The 24,105-nt window shown below is 58.8% G+C and overlaps 1 protein-coding gene across 11 annotated transcripts in view; it reads right to left on the reverse strand.

The window, feature by feature from the left end:
* Window positions 1-24,105, reverse strand: part of SHANK3 (SH3 and multiple ankyrin repeat domains 3) — a 351,907-nt gene that overhangs the window by 175,351 nt on the left and 152,451 nt on the right. For all 11 annotated transcript variants that reach the window (XM_074903628.1, XM_074903636.1, XM_074903627.1 and 8 more), the window contains one exon: window positions 4,554-4,741. In XM_074903628.1, coding sequence (XP_074759729.1) covers window positions 4,554-4,741 — 188 coding nt within the window. The remainder of the gene's footprint in view (window positions 1-4,553; window positions 4,742-24,105) is intronic.

A 24,105-nucleotide genomic window follows, 5' to 3' on the forward strand; every position in this document is an offset into this window, starting at 1 on the left:
GGAGCTGGGGTGGCTTCGCAGAGCTGCCCGCGCTCAGCACGCGGATCAGAGGACGCCTCCTGCTCTCCAGGGGCCGGACAGGATCCACACTCGGGCCCAAACACCTCCCAGGGGCTTCGGGCTGCGGAGAACCGGAGCAGCATTCCTGCGCTCTCGCAGTCCGGCTCTCAGCAAAATCAATGTTGGGGTCAAAGACAGTTTTTTAATGTATTTCAGTCCCCAGGGGAGTTAAAAGCGTTACTCAAACGGAAGGCGAGAACGGTCGGCACCCAAGGGCCACATGGGAGGGAGGGAGCGAAGCAGCAGGAGCCCAGAGGGCACCAGGCTCTCGATGACTCCCGGCCTTGCCTGGAGCTGGGGAGAACGTTCCGGAGCCAGCACCCACGGGGCAGGGCGGCTCGAGCCGGGGAGACCAGGAGACGCTCTGCAGCGTCAAGGGCACACTGCCCACAGGCACCCAGCTGCACTGGAGACGCTGAAGCCTGGCATCCCTGGATCACTAAAATAAGGCTGGTGGGTCACACTCGTGCCTGAGTCATTTCATTTGTTAGGAGAGGAAAAAGCAGCCGCCTCCTCCCAAACGAGGACCTGGTCACGGCGCCTTTGATGTCTCACAGCTGGATCGCAGCAGTCTGTTGTGTCTAAAGGCGCACCAAAAAATGATTAAATCGGCCATGAACCCTTATTTCAGAAGTCAGAAGAGATGAAGCCTGACGTCTGGAAGGTTCTGGAGCAGCCCCCCCAAACAGCAGGAGTAAAGCGGTATCGGCGGTGTTAACAGTGGAGCGGGGCTGGTTTACGGGTGACGGCAAAGCCGTGCAGGGCCAAGGACTCAACTCACCCACCACGAGCCCCCTCCTGCACCTCTGCTCTTGCAACACGGGGGATCCGAGCAACGCAGGAGCAGCAGTCTGGCGAGGAGACAGCTGTCTGTCACCCCTTTGCTCTAGATTACCACAACTAGTTTGAGGGTGAAGTTTAAAGCTTTGGCTTAACCTTGCCCGTCATTAAAGGCTCCAGAAGAGCTGCCTTCCCGTGGGGTAGCGGGGATCCTACAGCCCGGAGTGAACCGTGCGTGAGCAGCCTCTCAAATGTTTCTGGCTGGATAAAGAAAGTCCAGAGGAAACTGGCTGGCTGATCATCAAACAGAAACTGCAAAACCTTCCACTAACAAAAAACTATACTCTCTGTGCAATAACAACTTTATCCACAAGTAAAATAACCCCCTCTATCTAAACAACCTCCAGCACAATCGAGAACTGCTACAACAATAATTCAACAAAACCATAACCACAGCCAACAGAAACTCAGTTTGCCATTTATTTCACAGAGGGTTAGCTCAGATACTGCAGTAGGGAATGTCAATAAGGGACCACACTAGCGAGGAAAGCCCACTGCCGGATGCACACCGTAACAGTCGCTTGAGAATAACTCCTCCTAATCACAAATTTGGGCCAAGGAAATGAAACTCCAAACCCAGCCCGTTCATACCGTTCCCAATTTCTCCCTAGTTTCCAGACTGGAGATTCGATGCCCACCGTGCCTTGTCTACGAACCATTTATCCCTGTGACCTTGTGGTTTCAGCGCTGGTGACTACTGGTTTTCCCGTTGCTTGGGGCGCTCACATCTCATTTCATTTCTCATTATCAGTAACAAGCAGATCAAGGACAGACTCTCCTCTGCTTGAATTCTTTAGCTATCTTACAAATGAAATAACTGTATTGATTATTGCCTTCTGCCATCCAACAGCTACCAGGACAGTCACAGTATACAGTCCAGATACCCTTAACTTCCACCGTGCTCTTGAAAACAAACCAGCTCCTACTGAAAATCTCCGAGGAAACCTCTCAAACACGCCGGGCTCAAGCGCATCCCTCACTCCGCCAGATCCCGCACACGAGACCTTTGCTCAGCATCAACGCTCAGCTGAACCTTCACAGGAGTCCATTTGCTTTCAACACCACCTGCGACTGCAACCTGGGGTGAATGTTCCAGGATCCTCAGCTTCCTCCCAGGACAGCTCACCAAGAGCAGCATTTCCTTCCGAACCGAGCCACGCTTCAAACGGGGCCGTGCACAAACCCTGCACGGCTCACACACCCGGGCACAGAGGTGCTCGTGTTACTCCACCTCAAACTCCTCTCCATCTTCTCTGCAGTTCTCAAGATAAAAGCTGCCGGGTGTTTTGCCGCTCTCCTCTCCAGCAGCAACTGCTCACCGCCCCAGCCACCTGAAATCACCGAGCACGGCTGCCTCGAGGGACGGCCGTCCAGTGCCCTCACCAACGCGCTGGAGATGAGACACCGGCCCCAGTGCAGCTTCACGCCAGCGAGGCCCCGTCCGCAGCCCCCACCCCCCCGCGGAGGTCCCTTCCCACCGCAGGCTCCTGCCTGCGCACAGCTCCTCGCTCCGACTTGCATCCTCAGACCGGTTCTCCCTTGGCATCGCGCTGGCAGAGCGCTCCTCCGCGCAGGGCTCTCTCCCTGGCACACCTCCCCAAACACAGCTCATCTCATTAGGCAGCTGCCTCCAGCAATTCTTTGACAACACTCCCCAAATCGGCCCCCACCCTTCCCCAAACAGCTCTTCTGCTCATACCCACCACACTTCAACGCTTCCTCCAGCTGCCACCCTCTTCCTCCAGGACCCTCCACCCCCAGCACGGGGATTCCTGGGTGGCTCAGCCAGTCCCCCCCAGCTGGCACACCCTGGGGACTCTGTTCTGAAGCCCCCCAGGCCACCCGCGGCCAGGTGTCCTCTCAAACCAGCCTCTCCCAAGGCCTCTCCCCGCCGGCAGACGCCCGGGCACCCCCGTCGGCTCGGGGCAGAGGTCCGGCACGGCTCAGTCAGGGGTTTCACTCGCACCAGCTTCCATCTCCCGCGAGGCGGGTGTGGGAGCTCTCCCCACCCACGGAGCATCGCCCCGCGCCACAGGAGCCACGACCGCCCCAGACATGACAAAGCACGAGGCGCAGCCGTTCCGCTCGGCCTCCTGCTCTCCATCCATCCCCGTGGCTCCACCTGCCCGCGACGCCAGGGCAGCCTGTCCGATACCCATCAGCATTCCTGTCCTCGCAAAAATTAACTGGCATCCCCAAAGCAGTAAATAACCGAGCGCTGCCCATCTAGGCTGCCTGGGGATCTTTCATAAGCAACTCACTGAAGTGATTCTCTTTTAACTCTTGTGAAGCCTTCTCGGCCACGCGTTACACAAGCAGCGGAGAGTGCGCCAGCCCCGAGGAGCCGCTGCCCACCCCGGCCCGCTCTTCCTCCCCACGGCACGTCCTACAACTTGCTCCCTCTCTGGAGGCCACGTACAGAAGAGACGCAAACAACTACGGGTGGAAACATCAGCTCGGGCTTCCACTGCAATTGCGGAGGAAGGGCACCGGGACCACCTGCTTAATGCAAACGCACGAGGGGGCGCGGAGGGGTGTGACAGAAAACCCCGGGGAAGGGGGCGAAGGCAGGGGATGGGGAAGCACTTCCGAGCCCAAAGCCGCGTCCATCTGTTGATTCCTTCCAGCCTCCTGGAAACAAACACCCTTCCCCCAGGACGGCGCGGCTCCGCGCACCGCACACCCGTTAGCTCCCGCCGCCCGCCGCAGACGGCCTCGCCATCTGCCACGCGGCCCAGCCACAGGCGCCTCGCGCCTCCTCCTCCTCCTCCCCTCGGGGGACAGAGCGGCACAGGTGCGGCCAGCAGCGGGTCCGCCGGGACGGCCACCCCCGAGGGGGGGTCTGGGCGCCCACGGCAGCGCTCGGCGCTCTGGAAGCGGCAGCTCGGAGCCTGGCGCAGCCGAGCGCGGAGCCACGGCAGAGCCGGCGCAGCCCGACAGCTCCGCGCCGGCTCCAGCCGCCGTCGTACGAGGCACCCGCAGAACAAGTGGAGGCAGGAAGATGAAAAGATCTTTAAACTTTCTGTGAAAAACTGTGGAATTGGCTCACTAGCAGAGGAAGCCTTTCCGTGCCGCTGCCTGCCGGCAGCCGACTCGCTGCCTACCGCAGGGCTCCCCGGCACCCGGCGGGGTCTGCCCGGCGCGGCAGGCAGCGCCGTCACCTCCCGGCCTCGCGTCCCCCCGCCAGCCCCGGCCGCATCGCGGCGGCTCCTCGGGCTGGCCGGGAGTGCTGCGGAGGCAGCACGCCCTCGCCCACCCGCCGCCCGCCCAGCAGAAAAGAGGCTGGCACCGGGACCCCGCGGCGAGGCCGGCGCCGGGCCGGGAGCGGCGGGCCGTTCTCCCGGGGGTCCTGGGAGGGTGGCACCCACCCCCCGCCTCAGGGCACGGGGGCTGAGCCCCGGGGACAGGCCGAGAGGCCCCAGGGGGCAGCCCCAGGCCCGAGCAGCACCCGCGGCCTGGCCGGGGGACCCTCGCCCGGCGGCCCCGTCACACCCCCCCACCCCGCTGAGGGACGCGGGGCCGGGGCGCGCCGGGCACCCCCTCGGCTCTGCTGCCCCGTGCCCGCAGACGGGCGACCGGTGCTACCGGGACCCCCACGCCGGAGCCCGCAGGCGGAGGGCCCCCCCGCCCGCCCCGCCGCCGCCCGCACTCACCCTTGACGGCTTCGCCCCGGTTGAGCTGGATCTCGCCCTCGCCCTGCGGCGCGTAGCTCTTCACCACGATGAACTTGCGGCCGGGCACGGCGCTGTACAGCTTCCGCTTGGGCCCGCGCAGCGGGGCGGGCGCGGCGTGGGGCGCGGGCTCGGCGCCGGGGCCGGGGGGCCCCGCCGGGCCGCCGGGGCTGTAAACGAAGACGTAGGTTACGGTGCTGATGCCCGGCAGCTCGCGGCTCGGCCCGCCGCGGCCCGCGGGCTGCGCCATGGCGGGGCCGGGCGCGGCCGCGGGGGGCTCAGCGCAGCCCCGGCCGCCGCGGCGCCGCCCGGGCGCGGGCACCGGCTGCGGCTGCGGCTGGGGGGGCACCGGCTGCGGCTGGGGGGCCGCCGCCCGCCGCCGGCTCCATGGCGCGGCGCCGCCCGCCCCGCGCGGCGCTCCGCTCCCTCCGGCGCCGCGCCGCCGCCGCCCGCACCATGGCCCGGGGCAGGTGCCGCCGCCGGGGGCTCCTCCCCCTGCGGGCGGGGACGGCGGCGACCGGCCGCCCCCCGCCCCCGCCCCCCCCGCCCCGACCGGCCGCGGGGACGGGGCCGCGCTCAGAGGCGCCCCCTGGCGGCCGCCGCGCTGCCCCGGGACGGGGGGGGGCACACGGGGGGGACACACGGGGGGGGCACACGGGGGGGACACACGGGGGGGACACACGGGGGAGCCGGGGCCGGGCGGGGGGGGGTGACAGTTGGGGGGGCAGTGCCCGGCGAGGCAGCGCGCGGGGGGGCAGTGCCGGGCGGTGCGGTAGTTCGGGGGGGTCACAGCCGTGTATGGGGGCAGGTTGGGGGGGGTGACAGTGCGGGGGGGTCAGTGCCGGGGGTGCAGCAGTTTGGGGTGGGGGCGCGGCTGCCCTGCTCCCGCTGCGGGCTGAGGGCAGCGCAGAGAGGGGGTGTCCCCTCAGTCCCCACCACTGCAGGGTCCCATCCGCACCCCCCCCAAATGGGGGGTCCCCGGCCCCTCGGGGTGCGGCCGGGAGGGAGGATGCGGCCGACGCCTGGGACAGGCCGAGCCCCCCCGGGGGCCCCGTCACCCTCACGGATCAGGGCAGCAAAACGGGGACCCGAGGCCGAGGCACCCACCAGAGGCCCCCGCTGCCCGGTGGGGTCACCGGCGCCGCCAGCCCCCGCCAGCCCCCCCGCCGGCACAAGCTTCGGCAGCAGGAGCCGTCCCGGACGTGCCGGTCCCCTGCCAGCCCCAGCCCAAAGCCGGGCCCCACGCCTGCGAAAAAACACTTCAGAAGAAATAAACAGCTCCCCTTCCCTCGAGCGCCTCTAAATGTCACCCCAGAGTCATTTTTAGCCGAGGAGGGATATTACGGACCAGCCCAGATCTCTGACAGGCCCCTGGATGGTTTTAGCATCAGTCACAGGAGCAGGCAGGAGCCGTGACCCGCCAGCAGCGGGACCCCCGCCAGCCCCCCCCTCACTGCCCCACCGGGGCCGGCCCCGCGCCCCCAGGACCGCGGCACTTCTGGGCGCCCAGATCCCGCCGGGATTCCAGCAGCAGCTTCGCCTCGTCCTCGGTGTCGCTGGTGAACGTGCTGCTGCGGGGCCCAGAGCTGCTCCCCCCCGCACGGCGACACGGGCCGGCACCCCACGGCTGCTCCTCGGCCGTCGCGCCGGGGAAGCGCCGGCCCTGGCCCGCGGTCCCGCGCACAGCCGCCGTATTGATTTTGTGGCGCGCTCATTTTTTAATCGTTAAGGAGTTATTAAGTCAAAATGTCTCGGGAGCCTGCATCTATTATATCAGAGGTACATTTATAGCGAGCCTTGCAATCATTTTCAAGAATACCACCATTTTTGTTTGGGCTCTCTTGGCAGGCTCAGTTTCAATTAGAGGACGTTAATTAGCTCAGCCATATTTCACGTTAACGCCCGCTTGATCAAGACCTGCGTCAGTTCTGCAGCGGCTCCAGGTTCAGGCTCTACGCTGGGAACATTTCTACCTGTATTTGCAACAGGAAAATGTGAGAAAACCCGCCTGGAACGGGGTTTATGTTTTCTATCCATCAAGAGCAGAGCAGCTCCTGGCACGTTTCCACGTGAACTGACAATGTGTTTCTTCACCTACTTTATCACCCTGCGGCATGAGGCACCTTGAGGCCCGAGCGAGCGGGCTGCGTCCTTTGGATCGCCTGGTTAAGCTGTAGCTAATCGTGGCTGGATCCATAACTTATTTCTGAACAGCAGCCAGGACGCCTGGTATATTATGAATAAAACAAACACCACCGCGGCAGTGTTTATTAAGCAGCTGAGGAGCTTCTTAATGTCCCCAGCGTATAATCGTGATCTCGCCGCGCGCGGTGCCCACGCCCTCCTCCGCTCGCCGCGGCGAGACGCGGGGCACCGGCGGGAACCGCTCCCCACGGGGGCGCGGGGGGGCAGCGCCGCTGAACGCCTGCGGGAGAGCAGCCCCTTCCCCCTCCTGCCCATCGCGGGGCTTTTCTCTTGCCCCGACCCAGGTCCGACCCCCGCGGGAGCAGGGAGCGGCGTGGGGGGGGCAGGGGGGCCCAGCGAAAGCGCCGGCGCGCGGGACACGGCTGGTTCCAGGGAGCCTCGACAGCAGATGGAGGACTCTGGAGGACTCGTCCTCCTGCGTGTCAGCTGCTGCCTCTGCAGCCGGCGCCTGCTCCGGGAGCTGGAATCGCTTCTCCGGAGCCCGAGCAGGCGGCGCCGGGCTCCCGGCCGGGCCCCGCGCTGGGGCTGCCCGCGGCCCCGCGCCGGCGTCCGGTTCCCCCGCAGCAGCGAGCGCGGGGAGCGCTGCTGTGAGCCGGGCAGCAGCGGAAATCCCGGGGGCAGGCCGCTGGGCACCATCTCCGGCCTCACGCTCGCTCTGCCCCTCGAAGGGAACCGGCTGAGCCGGATCTACGCGTGACCCCACGGCTCACGGTTCTGCAGCCCCGACAGTGTCGGGAGACGGCGATGGAGCCCCGAGAGGCTGACAGAGGATCCCCGTCAGAAACGGTGCCGGGTGCCCACACGAAGAGTCTCCTCACGGGAGCAGACGCTCACAGCAACCCCCTCAACAAGCCACAGCCATCTCCGAGGGAAGCGGGACCCCCCCCGCAGGCTGGCGGGAGGGTCTCATCCTGCACCTGAACCCACAGAGCGGAGCAGCCCCAGAGCCCAGGCGGGCGCTTCCCTTTCTATGTGCTCTCAAGGGGCCGATCAGAAGAGAGTCACTTTTTGTCAGGTGAGTTCTGCCTGAAGGATTTTTGGATTAGGTTTAGACAACACCCACCCCCCCCCTCCTCCTCTTCCTCCTCCCCCCTTCAGGGATTTCCCACCCAGCGCCCAGAGCGCCGTGTCGCTGGGGGAGGACGCCCCGAACTCGGGCTGGGGCAGGGGATGCGGCAGATCCAAGCCACCGAGGCCATGCCGGAGCTGTGGGAACAGCTCGGGCTTTGCCTTGTCCCCTTTCCGCATCTCTCTGGCAGGCAGTGAACATACCAAGGTGTCTTGGACATTACCATGAAAGTATCTATTACAGATCCTGATTTTTTTCCCCCTTGCGAGCTGAGTATCAGATTTTTTGTTGCTTGAGGGTACAGAAGGTTTTTGCACGGGGGAAGTTCCTACTGTTTGGAAGTGTGCTATAAACCGAATCCTTCAGGAATGAAATGTATTTGGCAGCTTTGCAGTTAACCTGTTAGCCATCCCCGTATCTATGACAGTTAAATTGTTCTTGTCCACTGGCAACAATCCCAAAAGCAGGCTTTTTCTTTTTTTTCCCCAAATGAGTTGTCTTTGGTGCTGGAGTTACCTTTCACTTTGGCCATGGCAGGAAGGACTTGCAAACCACTCCTCTTGCTCTGAGGACATTTACGTGCTCTCACACACACAGCTCTGGGCGTGGAGATGATTTCCATGTAGGAACCTTTCTGGAGACATCTGTACCAAGAGCTGGGTGGGAAGAAGCGCAGAACACATGCCCTGCCACGAATCTTCCAGCTTTGCCCAGCAGTGAGATCTGCAGCGATCTCCTCCGTGAGCTACACTCTTTGGTGTTTCAGTGAGAGTTTTGCCAACACATGGGAGCGTTATATCGTCCACCAGGTCCTTATAACGTGGTACCATCGGACAGAATTTGACTACAACTAAACACCGCTTCTCGATCATGGCACTTACTACGTGGCTGTTGGAAGAAATGCGTTTGCTGTTCCGGAGTTTCAAATTGTTACTACAAGCGTGGCTGACAGATACAGAAATAGACTGGGTTTGATGGAAACGATTTCAGCTCCAGCAAGAAAATAGCAGCTTCGTCACTTCTAAAACTTCCCCAGACTCACAGAATTGAACAGAGTGGTTGGGGCTGCAGGGACCTGCGGAGCTCATCCCGAGCAGCCCTGCTCAGGCAGGGACACTGCAGCCGGCTGCCCAGGGCCAGGACCAGGAGACTTCTGGACGTCTCCGGGGATGGAGACTCCACAACCTCCCTGGGCAGCCTGTGCCGGTGCTCAGTCGCCCTCGCAGTGGGAAAAGGGTTTCCCCATGTTCAGAGGGAACCTCCCGTGTTCCAGTTTGTGCCCGTTGCCTCTGGTGCTGTCACGGGGCACCACTGGAAAGAGCCTGGCTCCACCTTCTCTACACTCTTCCTTCAGGCATTTATGCTCAGTGATGGGACCCCCTGAGCCTTCTCTTCCCCAGGCTGAAGAGTCCCGGCCCTCTCAGCCTTTCCTCACAGGAGATGCTTGTGTCCCTTCACCATCTCCGTGGCTCTTTGTTGGACTCTCTCCAGTATGTCCATGTCTCTCCTGTACACAGGAGCCCAGAACTGGACCCAGTGCTCCAGGTGTGGGTTCACCACTGCTGAACAGAGGGGAGAGACATCCTCCACCCCCGGCCCGCTGGAGATGTGTCGCCTAACGCAGCCCAGGGCACCATTCGCCTCCTTTGTGGCACAGGCACGCTGCCGGCTCGTGTTCAAATTCTCGTCAGCTGGGACACCCAGGGCCCTCTCTGCAAAGCTGTCTTCCTGTTGGGTGCCTCCCCTCCTCCTGGGGTCAGCAGGAATTTCCCTTGGCTGACGATTAGCTCTTTCGGGAGCAATCTTGAGTTCAGAAATGGGAGAAACCTTCAGGACAGTCTGCCCAGGGTACCACCAGGGTCAGACCCGACGTAATGACCAGAAGACACAGGTTCTGTTAAAACTCAGGAGAAAGTTCCTGACGTTGAGAGCTCTGTGCCTCAGTGCTGGGGCTCCCTGCAGCCACCGAAGCAGAGCAGGACCCCCACCCTCTCTCCCCCGCACCCCCGAGCTGGATAACGAGGAAGACCTGGGCTGATATTCTGGGGCCGACTGCTCCTGCTCTTGCTCAACATGATTTCATTCCTTTCTGTTCCTAGCGCACGGCTCATTTAGCTTGCTGTTCAGTCTGCTGAGAAACTTCTGGTCTCAGATCATCTCAGCACAGCAAAATGAGAATAGCACAGTCACCTGCTAACGAGAGCCAATTAGTGGCAGATTCACACTGTTTGGGAAAAGGGAGGCAAGGAGAAAGGGAGTCACCTGCCTTCCCTGCTCCTCCTCAGACAGCCCAGACCCGCTCCAGCTCATTAGCGCCGGGCCTGAGCAGGGATGTAAAGCAGGAGCCCGAGCCCTGGGTGGGATCACTGCACCGCCAGGCGCGGCGGGAGCTCGGCGGGGCTGCACCGCGCGAGGGGAACCCGGCACGGGACAACTTCAGCCGTGAAAGGCCCGAGGGGAGGAACGTCTGGCCACGCAGCACCGCAACCGTGACCCACAAGATGCTTCAGAAACCTGGTGTGAGAGCCGGCTGCCAAGGGCAGGCTGGCGACGGCTGCGAGAGGGGCCAAAGCGACGCTGGCAGAGGTGCTGCTGCCACCTCCTCTGCGGGCACTGACCCAGGTTTTATGGCAGAGACTAGTCTGGGTGTCAAACTACCTCCCCTGAAGTATAAACACCCCCACCTGGCTGCGGCTACAGCCTCACAAACATGCCTGGAGAAGATGGAGCGGAACCGGAAACCCGAGAGAGACAATTAATTAAAAGGTTTTGTCTCCCTTTATGTAATCACAGCTATTGATTCACTCTTTAAAGCACTCTGTGTGCATCCCAGGCAGTGAAACATCCCCAGTGGCAGCTGGATTTGTGCCTCTCCACCCTGACAGCTGAAAGTGTTTTATATCACTGGGTACCTCCATCAGATCTTAAAGAGTCCTGCTGAAAAGACGAAATACAGTTTTATCAGTTGATGAAGAGGATAACGGGATTTCTGAAAATTATGCCTCTAATCCCGCCTATCCTGCAAGATCACAGTCCTTAGGAATTCGGACAACCTGTCTGATAAGCCGAGCAAATGCAGGAACAGGCAACTACCACGAATTAACATGCACCTCACTCTGGCAGATGCGCCTCACAAAGGTGAGAGCAAGCCCAGTTCTGCTACAGGCGCCTGACGAGTTCACGGTAGAGAGGAGCTGGAGGGAGCTGCAGAGGATTGCCAAACCCCCACCTCACTGGAGGCTGGAAGCAAAGGTCCAGGGGGATCCTGGCAAGGTGCTGCTGATCAGGACAAGCTATTTCAAAAATTTTGCTCTATGAAAAAAGAGAAAAAGAAGAATCATTTCCACAGTATCTCCTGGCCACTGTCATGCAGGAGTGACAGCAGGTGATTGATCAGTCCCTCCCAACTTTAGGCACCATGAACCTTCCAATCCCAGCAGGTCTGTGGCTCTGCAGCTCCTCGGGGTGGAGGAGCCCGTGCTGCGCAGAAGGCAGGAGCTACTTTGGAAAGAAGGAAATCACTGGCAAAGCCTGTGGCTACGAAACCTTTAACCTTTTGGTTGCTAAGTCCTTACGTGTGTCTCAGTCAAAACCCAGTGCCCTACACATGGTGTTCAGCATCTGCTGGGTGCAACTGGTTTTGGGGTACATACTCCCTTCCTCATAAAGGAAGGGTTCATCACCTCCCGATTCATGGCCAGACACGGAGCAGATCTACAGGGCTAGAAGGGCCTTTCCTAGAAGGTCCTGCCCAGGCAGCTCCAGAGAGCACCACGACAAAGGCTGAGCTAGACCTGGTTACTCCAGCACAACTGGTAAACAACTTCTGACTCCACAACCCACAGCTGACACCTTCTGCCTTCACTAGAATTACCACGGGAAAACCGTTCAGAGGGTGCAGGCATCTGGAGTGAGAACTGCCAGGAGAACGAGCTGAGACCCAGACACTGCAGTGCAAAACAACGGTCCTCGAAATGAGCTACTGTCACATCTCCAGAGACTGAAACCCGTGGCGCTTCTCATCAGTAACGTCCCCCAAGTGCCCCTGGCTGAGCTGCTCCACTGCCATCAGCACCCGCTGCCTCCCCTGACTTCACAGAATCCCAGAACCATCGGGGTTGGAAAAGCCCCTGCAGCTCCTCCAGCCCCACCATGACCCTCCCCCTGAGCGTTCCCAACTCCCCCAGATCCCTCAGCGCTGGCTCAGCCCGACTCTTCAACCCCTCCAGGGATCCCGGGGACTCCCCCCTGCCCTGGGCAGCCCATTCCAACGCCCAACAGCCCCTTCTGCACAGAAATCCTTCCTCAGAGCCAGCCTGACCCTGCCCTGGGCAGCTTGAGGCCATTCCCTCGGGGCCTGGCGCTGGGGCCTTGGCTCCAGAGACTCGTCCCCCCTCTCTGCCCCCTCCTGGCAGGGAGTTGCAGAGGGCCAGGAGGTCTCCCCTCAGCCTCCTCTGCTCCAGACTGAACCCCCCAGTTCCCCCAGCCGCTCCCCAGCAGACTTCCAGGACACCCAAACCCTCAGCGAGCCCCAACAACTCCCACCACCACAGCAGATCCCACAGGAGCTGCACACTCTGCTTTTTACCAAGAGTTTACTAAAACCATCCAAATCCTCCATCAAAGCCGCTGAGCCACTGGCTGAGAGCGGGGGACACGGCACCCCCGTCCTCTTACCCTGCTCACCAGGAAGGACCAGCACGTTGTCCCAGAAGGTGCCCGGGCCCAGATGCCGGGTCGCAGGAGGAGTCACCAGTTGGCAGCAGCTGGAGCAAGGACGTTCCAGCACCACCAGCAGAGATCTACAGGTTGGCAGCTTAGCAATGCAGAGGACTTCTTCTGCAGATTCTTTGTTTGCTTAACTCATTACCATTTTTATTATTTTATTAATCAGAAGCCCGCAGCTAACTGTTTGATTTACATTAGCTTTTCCCCCCTTAGGAAAATGATGGCACCTCTTGGCCTGCTCACCAAGAACAGCCTTCTCCGCCCACTTTTAAGTTCTCCTTTGCGCATTTACCAGGTTCTTCGACGTAAGGCACCCTTCTCGCACACAGCCAGAGACGTAAAGCTCACTACACCTCCGACACGCCAGCTAAGATGATCCTGATGTCAAGCCAAATATCCCAACTCTTGTAGGTTTGTTTCAAGAGTCAGCACAAAGACATTTCTGCGCCAGACAGGACCAGCGTCACTCCGAGCTCTGTTTGGCTGGTGCCACAGCCTCCCTGGACCAATGCCCACAGATCATCACCCCCTTCGCCGTCAGAAATCCAGAGTTTCCTAATGGATCCCTCCCTCACACGTCCCATGGACTCTACCAGTCACTTTCTGTCCTCGTGATGGTAGGTTTAAGTTACTTCTAGCGTTTTCAAAGGTGAATTTAAATAACTTGACCAAATGACATTCACCTGCTCTGCCCACGTAGGTCCTTAATCACAGGATCAGTGGCTGGGAGAGCGCCATGGTTGAGCCCACATGTTACTGGAAGTGCTTGGAACCGTTAAAGGATTAAAGTAAGGCCAAAGAACGGGGACTTGCACAGAAGCGTGTCCCACCCTGCCAAAGGCGGTCAGACCGTCCCGGGGCGAGGACGAGCAGCCCCGCTCGGTGCAGCGGGCGAGGCCAGGCACCGGCGACCGCACCGACGCCCGACCCAGGCTTCAGAGGAAGCCCTTGGTGCGAGAGGACGCGGGGGAAGCCTCAGACCCAGAGAAGGCGGCACCTCTGCAGGAAATTCCCGCTGTGCAGGAGCGTGCGGGGTTTTGGCCCTTGGCTGTCGCCGCACTCATTGTCCTCTCCCTGTCCAGCCGCTGCCGTGACTGCGGCACCGGGTGGGCAGGAGGTGCTGGAGGAGCCTCAGTGGCAGCGAAAGGGGCCGTGGCAGCAGAGCAGACAGCGAGGTACCACGCTGAGCACACCCCAGAAACGTCACAGCCCCCGACAGCAAAGTCCCTGCCCAGGCACTAGCTCTGTTCAGAAAAGAGCAGCTTTACCAAGAGAGCTGGGGCCAAACCATCCTGGTTTTGAGCCATGAAAACCAGCTCCAAGCTGGGACGTGGCCTCCGGAGGACCTCCAGGGTGGCTGCAGCCATCTCCCTGTGCTTTGCACGTCACTCAGGTCCAGATCTTCTGCTAGTAATTGCTTTTTCACTAAAACTGTCATTACCCAAAGACTGATGAAAGACAACTGCTGACCTCTGTGGCACAGAGGAAGTGATTTCTTCTCAAAGGAATGGCAGTTTGGGAATACTGATGTTTTCTCTTCCATAACATTGTCAGACGCTCAGCTCTGAAGACTCTTCTACCTGACTTCATGGTGCCGTGGCTGTTTCTCAGTACATGCAGCTCCTCCAGCGAGGAGGGCTGGCTCTGCTGGAGACACAGCGGCGACGAGGAGGCACCATGAGCACGCCAGGCCCAGCAGATCTCCAGAAAGGTCAGAGGGATCTGGAAACAACTGTGGCCCTGCTTCATATACGGAAATTATTTTTTTTTTTTAATTTTCTTTGTTTTATTTTCCATATTATTGTTTGGATGCAGCAAAATAAGGAAGAACATAGAGGAGATGTACTCTGCAGCCGGACATGAACCCAACTTTCCATCTGTTGAGCCCCAAAGCAGGAGTTCAGGCATTCTGCCCTGTTCTGTGCTCCATGTTTTCAGACACCCCCAGAACACAGGGAGCCTGGGGACCACTCACACCCCTCGAGATGCACCGGACGCCCGAGAGACAGCGCGCCAGGGCAAAGGTTGTGACGCAGATCCCAGCCCCTCTCCTCCGCTCCCAGGCACACCGGCACAGCCGCCCCGTGTGGGTAACCTGTGGGGCTGCTGCAGGGGTCAGCAGCTGATCTCAGCGCTGGGGGTGCCGGGGCCAAGGGTCCCTCCCCACAGAAAAGGGGGAAGTGGCAGCAGGGAGCGGCCCAGCCGTGCCAGCGCGGCCGGGGGCTCCGCTCAGAAGGGCCCTGGGCACCAGCAGACCCTCGGGTGCTGCAGGGACCGTCGCGCGCGTGACACGGCCAAGGAGACTGACTGCTGAGGAAGAGTATTCAGAGCTGAAATTTCCCTGGAACTCAAATTAATTTTCAATCTTGTTCCCTTGGAAGGAAGGATGTGTCTGTGTCAGATGCTAAATCAAGGGGATTCTTTGTGTAGGAAGTGTAATTGATTCCCATTTACTCCGCATCTGTATTTCTTAAAAAAGGGAGCGTGCGTGAGTCATGCGCCCGGGCAGAGCGGCTTGTTGTGACGCCTCGGGCAGACAGGCACCTGGGAAGGGGCACAGCGTCTACCCCGCCACCAGAAATATTTTGCCACCACCCAGCCTGACTCAGGAACTCAGCAGTTACACAATTCTTGCGGATGTGGTGGCACCAGGCAGGAGGCACCCAGAGCTCTCCGCAGCAGTGGGGGGACCTTCAATGGGACCTGACCAGCCCCAGCCCCGCTGTTTGCCTGGTGCTCCCAACATTTTCAGGATCAGAAGCTTCAGCTTCTGGCAAGAGGATGCAAAGATGAGGCTTGCTGACACAGACGGCTGCCGCAGCTGGAAATGGGACCCGGTGGTGCTGGAAATGGACCCGCTGGGTGGTCCCTCAGCGCTCAGAGTGGCAGTGCGGGTGCAGGAGGGAGCACCCCTGAGGATCCCAGCACTAACCCTGCCCGGCTGGGATCTACCAAAGGTGCCGACACGAAGCGCCTGAGGAGCACCGGGAGCGGGTCCCTGCGCCCCTGGCAGGGCTGAGCAGCTGAAGTACGTGGGGTGCCCACAGACTGTACAACACGCTCACCCCCAGGATATCGCAGCATCGCGAACCGGGACTGGACGGCAAGTCTGCAAGTGTCACCCAGAAAAAACAGGGGAATGACTGCTTGGGAATATGCAGTGAACACAGCAATAACCCCTTCTGTTTAAAATGATACAGCTTGAATCCAGGACAACAACCCTGCAGGATGAAGTACACAGTGGAGTCCCCGAAGGGTAGCTTTTTCACTTCTGTCTACAAAACACCGTGACCCTTTTGCTAATAACTTCTCGTACTTGTAGAAAGTCGTTTTCCTTGATATTTAATCTCTCTATACATCAGTTTGGGGGAATAATAAAGTCAGATCTGCTTTATTTTATGTTATCGATGCTTTAATTCTGCTCCAAGTTAGACCGACTTTGCACAAAGCATGCAGTGCACGTGACTGCCGTCAGCCCTCGCATAGCAAAGGGCAGGTCCGGCACATTCGGAGCACTGACCTGAGCCTGACTCTACCGCACTGACTCATCAGAGTCACTGACTCACCAGAGTAACTGCACTGTCTGCTCTGAGCGGGCCAGCAGGTTTGTCCCATACCTTTAAAATATCCCACCAAAGCCTGGAAGATTGACTAAGCCAGGTATCCCCAAACATGGCGGGGGGCACGGAGGCCACATCTGTGCAGCATAAGGCTGAGCGCGGGGATGGGGCGGGGGGAGCCACCCCTGCCAGCTCTGCCACGCAGCTCGGGGCTGCGCCGGGCACTGCCGGCACCAGCGGGACCCCCGGGACCCCCAGACTGGCCAAGTGCCGGGACGCTGAGATCTGTCCTTCTGGCAGAGCCCACTGACAGTACCCAGGGAATATATTACTTATGAATTGTACATTCCTTAAAATAGCAGCAAAAATAGTTCCAGCAAGCTAAAATCAAGTCTTCAGCACTGCAGTTACTTCCTTTTCTCAATGCCCCAGAGCTCGCGGGACAGCTGCTTGCACGCTTGAGACAACTCGTGAGCGAGCTCAGGAGAGAGGACGGGATGTTTTAAGAAGCCAAGGAACAAGGTCCCTCTTGGAGAAGGTGCTGGAACGTGAGACACAGGCTGAGAGTTGAACAGCAGAATAAAGACCATCTCACACATTTCTCCCCTCGGAGGACTCTGGGCTCGCAGGTGGAGAAGCAGCACACAGTGCCCAGGCAGGAGACCACGATCTTTCCTGCAAGGCTGATGTCACGGACCAGGCACGCTCGGGTCAGTGCTAGAGGAAGGACATCCCGAGGGCATAAACCAAGAGAAGGTGGAAGAACATATTCAGAGAAGACTGAAACTGAATTCAGAATGGGTTTGCCTTGCTAGAAGGTATCCAAAGGTCTATCGGTCGCCACTTCAGCGTGTGAGGGCTCACCAAGCTGGTAATGACTTCACAAAGCCACATCCACAGCAGCCCTCGGTGGATGCAGGACCCTTCCCTTCCCTTCCTCGCTGTGACCTTCTCCTGCACGGCTCCGTCTGTGACAGCGTGAGCGCCTCGTCCCAGGGAGCGTCCAGCCCCCTCCGCCGGGAGACGTGCTGGTGCCCCCGCGGTGAAGGCAGGTCCCGCAGCGGGGCTGGGCCTCACAACCCTCAGACAAGGTGTGTTGGGGCTAAGGGCTTAACCCACTTTGCAGACACACGGGTGGTTTCTGTGAACGCCCTGCGCCGGTTTCCCCTGCTTTGGGGGCAGCGAGGGGAGGGGCTCTCTGCGGGCACACCCTGACCCGCCGGGGCCATCCCGGCCAGATCGCGGCGGGTGCCTCAGGATCTGTCTGGGGCCTGTAGCCACGGACACGCCGGCGGCTGCGCGGCTCCGGCGAGGGACCCGCGGGGCACCCGAGCACCCGCTACCACACGGCCTCCCCAGTCACTCTCTTTGGGTCCCCAGTCAGGGGTCGGGACCGTGAGCAGCCAGGTATCGCGCACAAATTGAAGACAATCCTGTCTCTCAAATGGAAAATGTTGTACGTGAACAACGGAGCAAGTAATTCTCATATGGTGTCTCTTACAGAGAGTCCCACCAGCACCACGCCCCCAGGAGCCACACGCAGCGGGGCCAAACCTCTCCACAGCAGGGCCAAACCTCTCCACAGCGGGGCCAAACCTCTCCGCGGCGGGGCCAAGCAGGCTGAGGACAACCACTCCCACAGTGTCTGGAGCTTCAGACGGAGAGATCTCCTCTTCAGAATAAAACCGATTGCACTGTGAGGTTTCACACTGAGGGAGGGGAGATGGTGGTGCAGAACAACCCCAGGAGCAGCGCCACCACCGGCTCCACCCACAGTACCAACACCACACACCGAGCAGCAGAGGCCACGCACCAGCCCCACCACCCTGCTCCATGCCCGGGTAGGCGACCACAGCCACGCTGGCCAGACTGTGCTCTGGCCCTGCTTTATTTACTAAAATAATTGTCACTGTTCCCAACTCAGCACCAGCCCAAGAGCACTCCGGGGTTTTACCTGCACAGAACTATGGCAAGTGTAAAAGCGAACGGCAGCGCACGGGGCCGGGAGCGCTCGCTCCCCACACGGACGGGCTGTCGGGAGCCCTGGGCAGCTCCCCAGGAGGAACATCCCCACACAGTCACTCCTCGGCTTGGTTAGCACTAACTCCATCCTGCAGATGAGGATCCCAAGGATTAGAGCTGTTGGATTCACCCGGGGCGAGTTTCTCAGGGAGCGCTGTATGGCTGCTCTCCATCTCTGAGTCAGGAAAGGCCAACCCTTGACTTGAGCTGTCAGGATGACTAACGACAAGGTGCACACGTGATCTGCAGCTTTGCGTGGAGGATATGGGCATGCCAGTTTACAAAAACAATGACAGTGTGACAGCTGGAGGAAGTGAGCCCCTGCAGAGATCAAAGATGCTGAGTCAGCAGCTATGGCTGCGGGAGGCAAACCTGGCTGCGGCGAAGGCTCAGCCACGGCTGCAGTCCAAGAGAAGAGGTGAAGTCCCACTGCATGGCGCCATCCCCCCTCTGACTTTGGTTGTGGTGCTGCCGAAGAGGAGGCCAAGTCTCATGGTAGAAAAGAATAAAGCTCGAGAAGAGGGAAATGCTGACAGACACGGCAAATTCCAGAGATCTGGTTATCAAGCACAGAGGTGACCAGGTCCGTGAAACACGAGTGGACTTGGTGGTGATTGCCGTCCCACCCGGCAGATCACAGACCTCTGGGATGCCCGGACACGCCCGGGAGGATCCCGAGCTCAAGGTCCCTGGGTCTGTGAAATGGGGAGGGCTGGGAGAGAGCGGCTGGAGGGAACGCTCAGAGCTGAAGATCCAAGACCTGAGTGATAACGTTTTCTGAAATACCCTCAGCCATGCAGAAGCCACATAGAGGAGAAGGGAGGTAGAATCCCACTGCGTGACTGGGAAAATGATGTAAAATAGAAGGATGGGAAGGATTAGAAACTGGGCAAAACTCTGAAAATAGGATCCCCGTGCAGGAGAGACATGCCACTTCTAAACCATGGTGGAAGCGAGCTGCAGGGATTTAAGGTTAACCTAGTTACGGGAGAGCTTTTAGCTGAGGGGATAGGAAAGCCGCGTGTGCAGAAGAGCATCTGCTTTGGGATGACTCAGGCTGTAGGGGTGCAGCAAGAGATAGGACAGAAGCTTGCAAAAGTCAGACCTAAAACCACAAAGAGCAGTTGCACAAACAGAATGAGAAAACAGAATCCTCAAACTAACGCATATGTTCCTCTGTACAGGAGCTGGAAGCCTAAGAAATAAGACAGGAGAACCAGAATACCTAGTTTTAATAAAAATATGAATAGGATGGGTGCACTGGAAACTCAGTGGAAGAAAGGCCCAGGAGGAAAGCGTGACCCAACGCGTCTGGCAGAGGCAGAGCGGGCCCTGGCAGGGCAGCGGGCGCAGCCCCGCGAAGGGGGCTCGGAGCCGGACCAGACCCACAGGGATCGGTGCCAGGAGGGACACGGACTCGCCGCGGGCTGCTGCTGGCACAGGAGATGGGGAGGGTGGGTTCACCCTCCCTGCGCCCCGGCCATGCTGAGAGCACTCTGCCAGCGAGCAGCGAGCTCCACGGGCGCCAGGGAACGACACGCGGCGGCTAATTCTGCACAAACGGAGCAAGCTCCCTGTCGGGGCACGACGGCAAGAGTCAATTTTTAGGCATGGCCAGTGGAGCAGCCAGGCAGGGAACTGGCTGCAGGAAAATGCATTCCTGACCTCACATTGACCACTGAGCATGCTCTAGCTCATAATCTTATTAATTAACAGTCATTATTTAACAGTAGCCCCAATATAGGTAGGTTTGTAACCTGGCCGAAGCGATGGAAGCTGATAAATCAGATGGCATTGTGCCCAGTTTAAAACACAGGGACTTCAAAATTCATAAAAATTCATTTTGGTAATAAGAAACTAAAAGGGACCATTAAAAGCAAAGCCTGTGCTGGTGTCCTGGAGACTATTTCAAGACACCTTATCAGATGCTCAGACACACAGTAGCTGTCAGGAAGGACTTCAGAAAGGCCTAAAGCCAGCAAGACTAAAGAACAACTGAGCAAGTAAGGTTATAAAAAGGAATCCCAGTCAAAAAGACAAAGTCCTATTTAAATGAGAAAAAACTGAACAGATCATGCATTATTTTGTTAAATGGGGGGAAAAGGAAAGAAAAAAATGAAAGTGGAATTGGAAGAATAACATGCAGAGATCCCCAAAACTAGTTAAGTCGTTTTTCAGAAACATCAAGAACAGAAAACCTGTCGGGGACTTAAAGGACCAATAGATAACCAAGATATAAAAGTGCTCAAAGAGAATAAAGCCACAGTAGAAAAACAAAATGGAAATGGCCACCTCTGTTCTCAGGAGGCCGGGCAGAGATCGGTGAGGACCCCACGCTGGATCTCTCTCTTCCTGACGTCTCAGGGGTGGCCGCAGCCCCGACAGGACTCAGGAGAATCACAAACCAGCCAAGAGGTGGGGAGAAATCACCGGGATCTGGGGTCTGGAAGGGCTGAGCTGCTAACGGTGGTGCCAGAACGTGGCAAACGGGCCTGCAATTTTCTTAGAAGTGTCTGGGGGAGAAATGGCACAGCACTAAACCTGCTATCTCTACCAGCCAAATCGAGAGGAGATTTAAAGATGAAGACAAAGAGGAATTACTGGTAAGAGCCAACTGTGAATCTCTGCGCAGTTCTGGTCTCTTGCCTCCAAAAGGCTGCTGCAGATCTGGAAGAGGCCAAGGAACTGCGAGTGGGGTGAGCAAAGGTCCGGACAGCTTCTGCACAAGGAGCAACCTGATCTAGTTGAAGATGCCCCTCCTCAGTGCAGGGGGTTGGAGCAGAGGATCTTAAAAGGTCCCTTCAACCCAGACCTCTCTGTGACTCTGTGATTCATAACCAAAGCATCCTCAGCCCAGGAGGAAGGAACTGGGGGGGCATGGCAGAGATCTGTGAAACCAGGGAGGGACTGGGCAGACCACCAGGGATCTGCTGTTCACAGGCTCTCCCACGGCAGGAACTGGTGTGAGACGAAGTGGGGAGAGGAAAGGAGGGACTCACTCACACACGGGTGAGGAAGCTGCAAAATCCTCCCCTGCCCGATGCTGTGGAAAGGAAAGTTCACACGGGCTTAAGAAGCCACAGAACAAACTCAAGGCAGAAAGCTCTCTGCTGAGAGCCACTAAATACAAAAGATGCCAAGCCTGACTCAGGCGGGGCTCAGGAGGTAACACCTACTCAGAGTGCTCCTACCAGAATTCCCCTTTGCAGCTCCAAGGGTCACTTTCTACTTTTTTTCAGATCCACATCAACGTATGAAAAAATTATAATCACCTGTACCTGAGCCAATATTGTCCCTCATTTCTCTTAATTTTGGCCTTTCCTGAGCTTCATCCCATCTCCGTCTCCAGTTCCCTAGGACGAAGAAGCCCATTTCCCAGTGTATTTGCATTCGTTACCCTCGTGGCAGGGACAGGGAGTTTAACACAAGAAGGAAATGCCGTTTCGCCCAGCTGAGAGGCCCAAAGTGTTGCAGGATGATGTGAACACCAACGGCAGCGACAACTTCAGAAAGGGATTAGACAAGTTCATGGAGGACAACGCTGCGCAGGTTAAGGGAAAGGACAATCCGCAGGCAGCCCTTGTCTCGGGGAGCCCGCTGACCACTGATGGCCAGTTCTGGGCAAATACCTCATGGGGGTCGCTCCAGGGAGTTTGCGCTGTTTTCTGACTCTGTTTTCCTGCACACGCACCACCCGCTGTCAATGGGACAGGACCCGGGGTGCAAGGAGGCCAGGTCCCAGGATGGTCACCCCCGTGTCCCGTGGGCCCACCAGCAGCCCTCCCCTGCTCCAGCTTCTGCTGAGCTCTCTCCAAGCATCTGGAATGAGGAACAACACATAGTGTTTAAACGAGGGCTTACAAGATGTTGTAAAACTATGGTAGCACTTGCCTTCACATCACAACAGACGTCAGCCATCATCTTCTGATTAATATTCCCAAACATTTTCCTCTATTGTTCCCATCAGATAAGGCCACTATGAACTCATAGTAGAAATTTTTGTTGTTATCTTTTAAATACAGCCTGCTTACTGCTTTATCTTATTTCTAGTTTTCCTGCCCTTCAAATTCTTCCTAATATTCCAGTTCTCCTAAGCACTGAGTATATATCATCAGTAAAGTTCAAGAGTGTGCTTCTCATGCCAAGGACACTATAGAAAATGCTAAAGACCATTCACAAGACCGACACTTGATTTTTTCCTACTGACCTCCTTCCATCCCAGCACTTCCCCTTTAACAACCCACTGCTCTTGCAGCCCAGAAAGGCCCCGTGTGCTGGGCTGCACCCAGAGCAGGGGGGGCACAGGGCCAGGGGGGGATTCTCCCCCTCTGCTCCGCTCTGGGAGACCCCCCTGCAGGGCTGGGTCCAGCTCTGGGGCACCAACAGCAGAAGGACACGGACCTGCTCCAGCGGGGCCAGAGGAGGCCACGGAGACGCTGGGGGGGCTGGAGCCCCCCTGTGAGGACAGGCTGGGAGAGTTGGGGGGTTCAGCTGGAGGAGAGAAGGCTCCGGGGAGACCTTAGAGCGGCCCCCCAGGGCTGAAAGGGGCTGCGGGAACGGGGGGGGGGACTCGTCATCAGGGGGAGGGACAGGACGAGGGGGAACGGGGTTAAACGGACAGAGGGGAGATTTAGATGGGATCTGAGGCAGAAATTGTTCCCTGTGAGGGGGGTGAGGCCCTGGCACAGGCTGCCCAGAGAAGCTGTGGCTGCCCCCTCCCTGGAAGGGTTCAAGGCCAGGCTGGACGGGGCTTTGGGCAACCTGGGCTGGTGGAAGGTGGCCCTGCCCGGGGCAGGGGGTGGCACTGGAGGGGATTTAAGGTCCCTTCCAGCCCAAACCAGCCTATGATTCAGATCACTGCTTACTTACATTCTACCTCTGCACTTGCCGTGTTCCTCAGGAGGACTAGCCATCTAACCCAGGGCATTGTGCCAAATGTCCACCGTTGCCCAGACAGATTAGATCTACCGTGTTCACCTTTGCTGGGGAACTGCACATGCAGCAAGTATAAATCTAGGAGGGCTCGATTTAGTGATGATAAAAAAAGATGTACACGCTCCCTAAAACCTAAATCATGGATTACAGAGATGAAGGGCAAGGCACAATAAATCATTTATATACATCATATTTGCACACATAAACACGTGTGTGTCTTCACAGCACTGAAACATGAATCCAGGCTCCACGTGCTCCAGCAGCCCCGCGGGTGTCCACAGCACAGCTCCGTCCCCGCACACTAGGGCCCGTCTGACTGAAGAGCCCCCTCCCCAGCTCCCTCCAGGGCCTTCGCACCTCGGGAGCCCCTCACCCACTTTCACACCTTCTCTCAGCCATCCTCTGGCCGCTGCCTTTCACGTGTGTCCTCTCAAACACCCACACCACCAGTCACCGTCTCCCGCACTGTCCTCAGCCACAGGCTCTGCTGCGCACTCAGGGCAGGGGCAGGGTATGATAATTCTGATAATTTCTCTACAAAATGAGGATGTCTGAGAGCATATTCACAGCAGCCCCACGAAAGGGTGAGCTCACCACCACGGGCCTCCCCTGCGCTGGGGCTCTGCCCAGGCCCCATGCCCGCCGGCTCCCCCACTGACCGCACCTTCTGAAGAGACAAAAGACAACGGGGGACTGAGCCAGCTGGCCACGCTTGCCGTCCCCAGGTAGCAGAAGGCACCCGGGACCACCTCGAGCTGCCCACCCGCCCGCTTGGCCAGCCACGGCTGTCAGACAGAGCCACGGGCCAGTCCGGCCCGGGCCCGGCGCTCAGCACCGCAGCCGCACCGCCGGCACCACCAGCCACGGCAGGGCCCTGCTCAGGCTGAGCCTCGGGTGAGAGGCCGAAGGGACCCCACAGCTCCCCGAGCACCCGGGCCCCCTCAGCACCCTGATGCAACACGGTCACCCCCCCCGAGGGCACCGGCAGGACTTCGGGGAGCCCACGGGTGGCCAG

Source organism: Athene noctua, chromosome 3 (assembly GCF_965140245.1).
Source record: "Athene noctua chromosome 3, bAthNoc1.hap1.1, whole genome shotgun sequence".
NCBI lineage: Eukaryota > Metazoa > Chordata > Aves > Strigiformes > Strigidae > Athene > Athene noctua.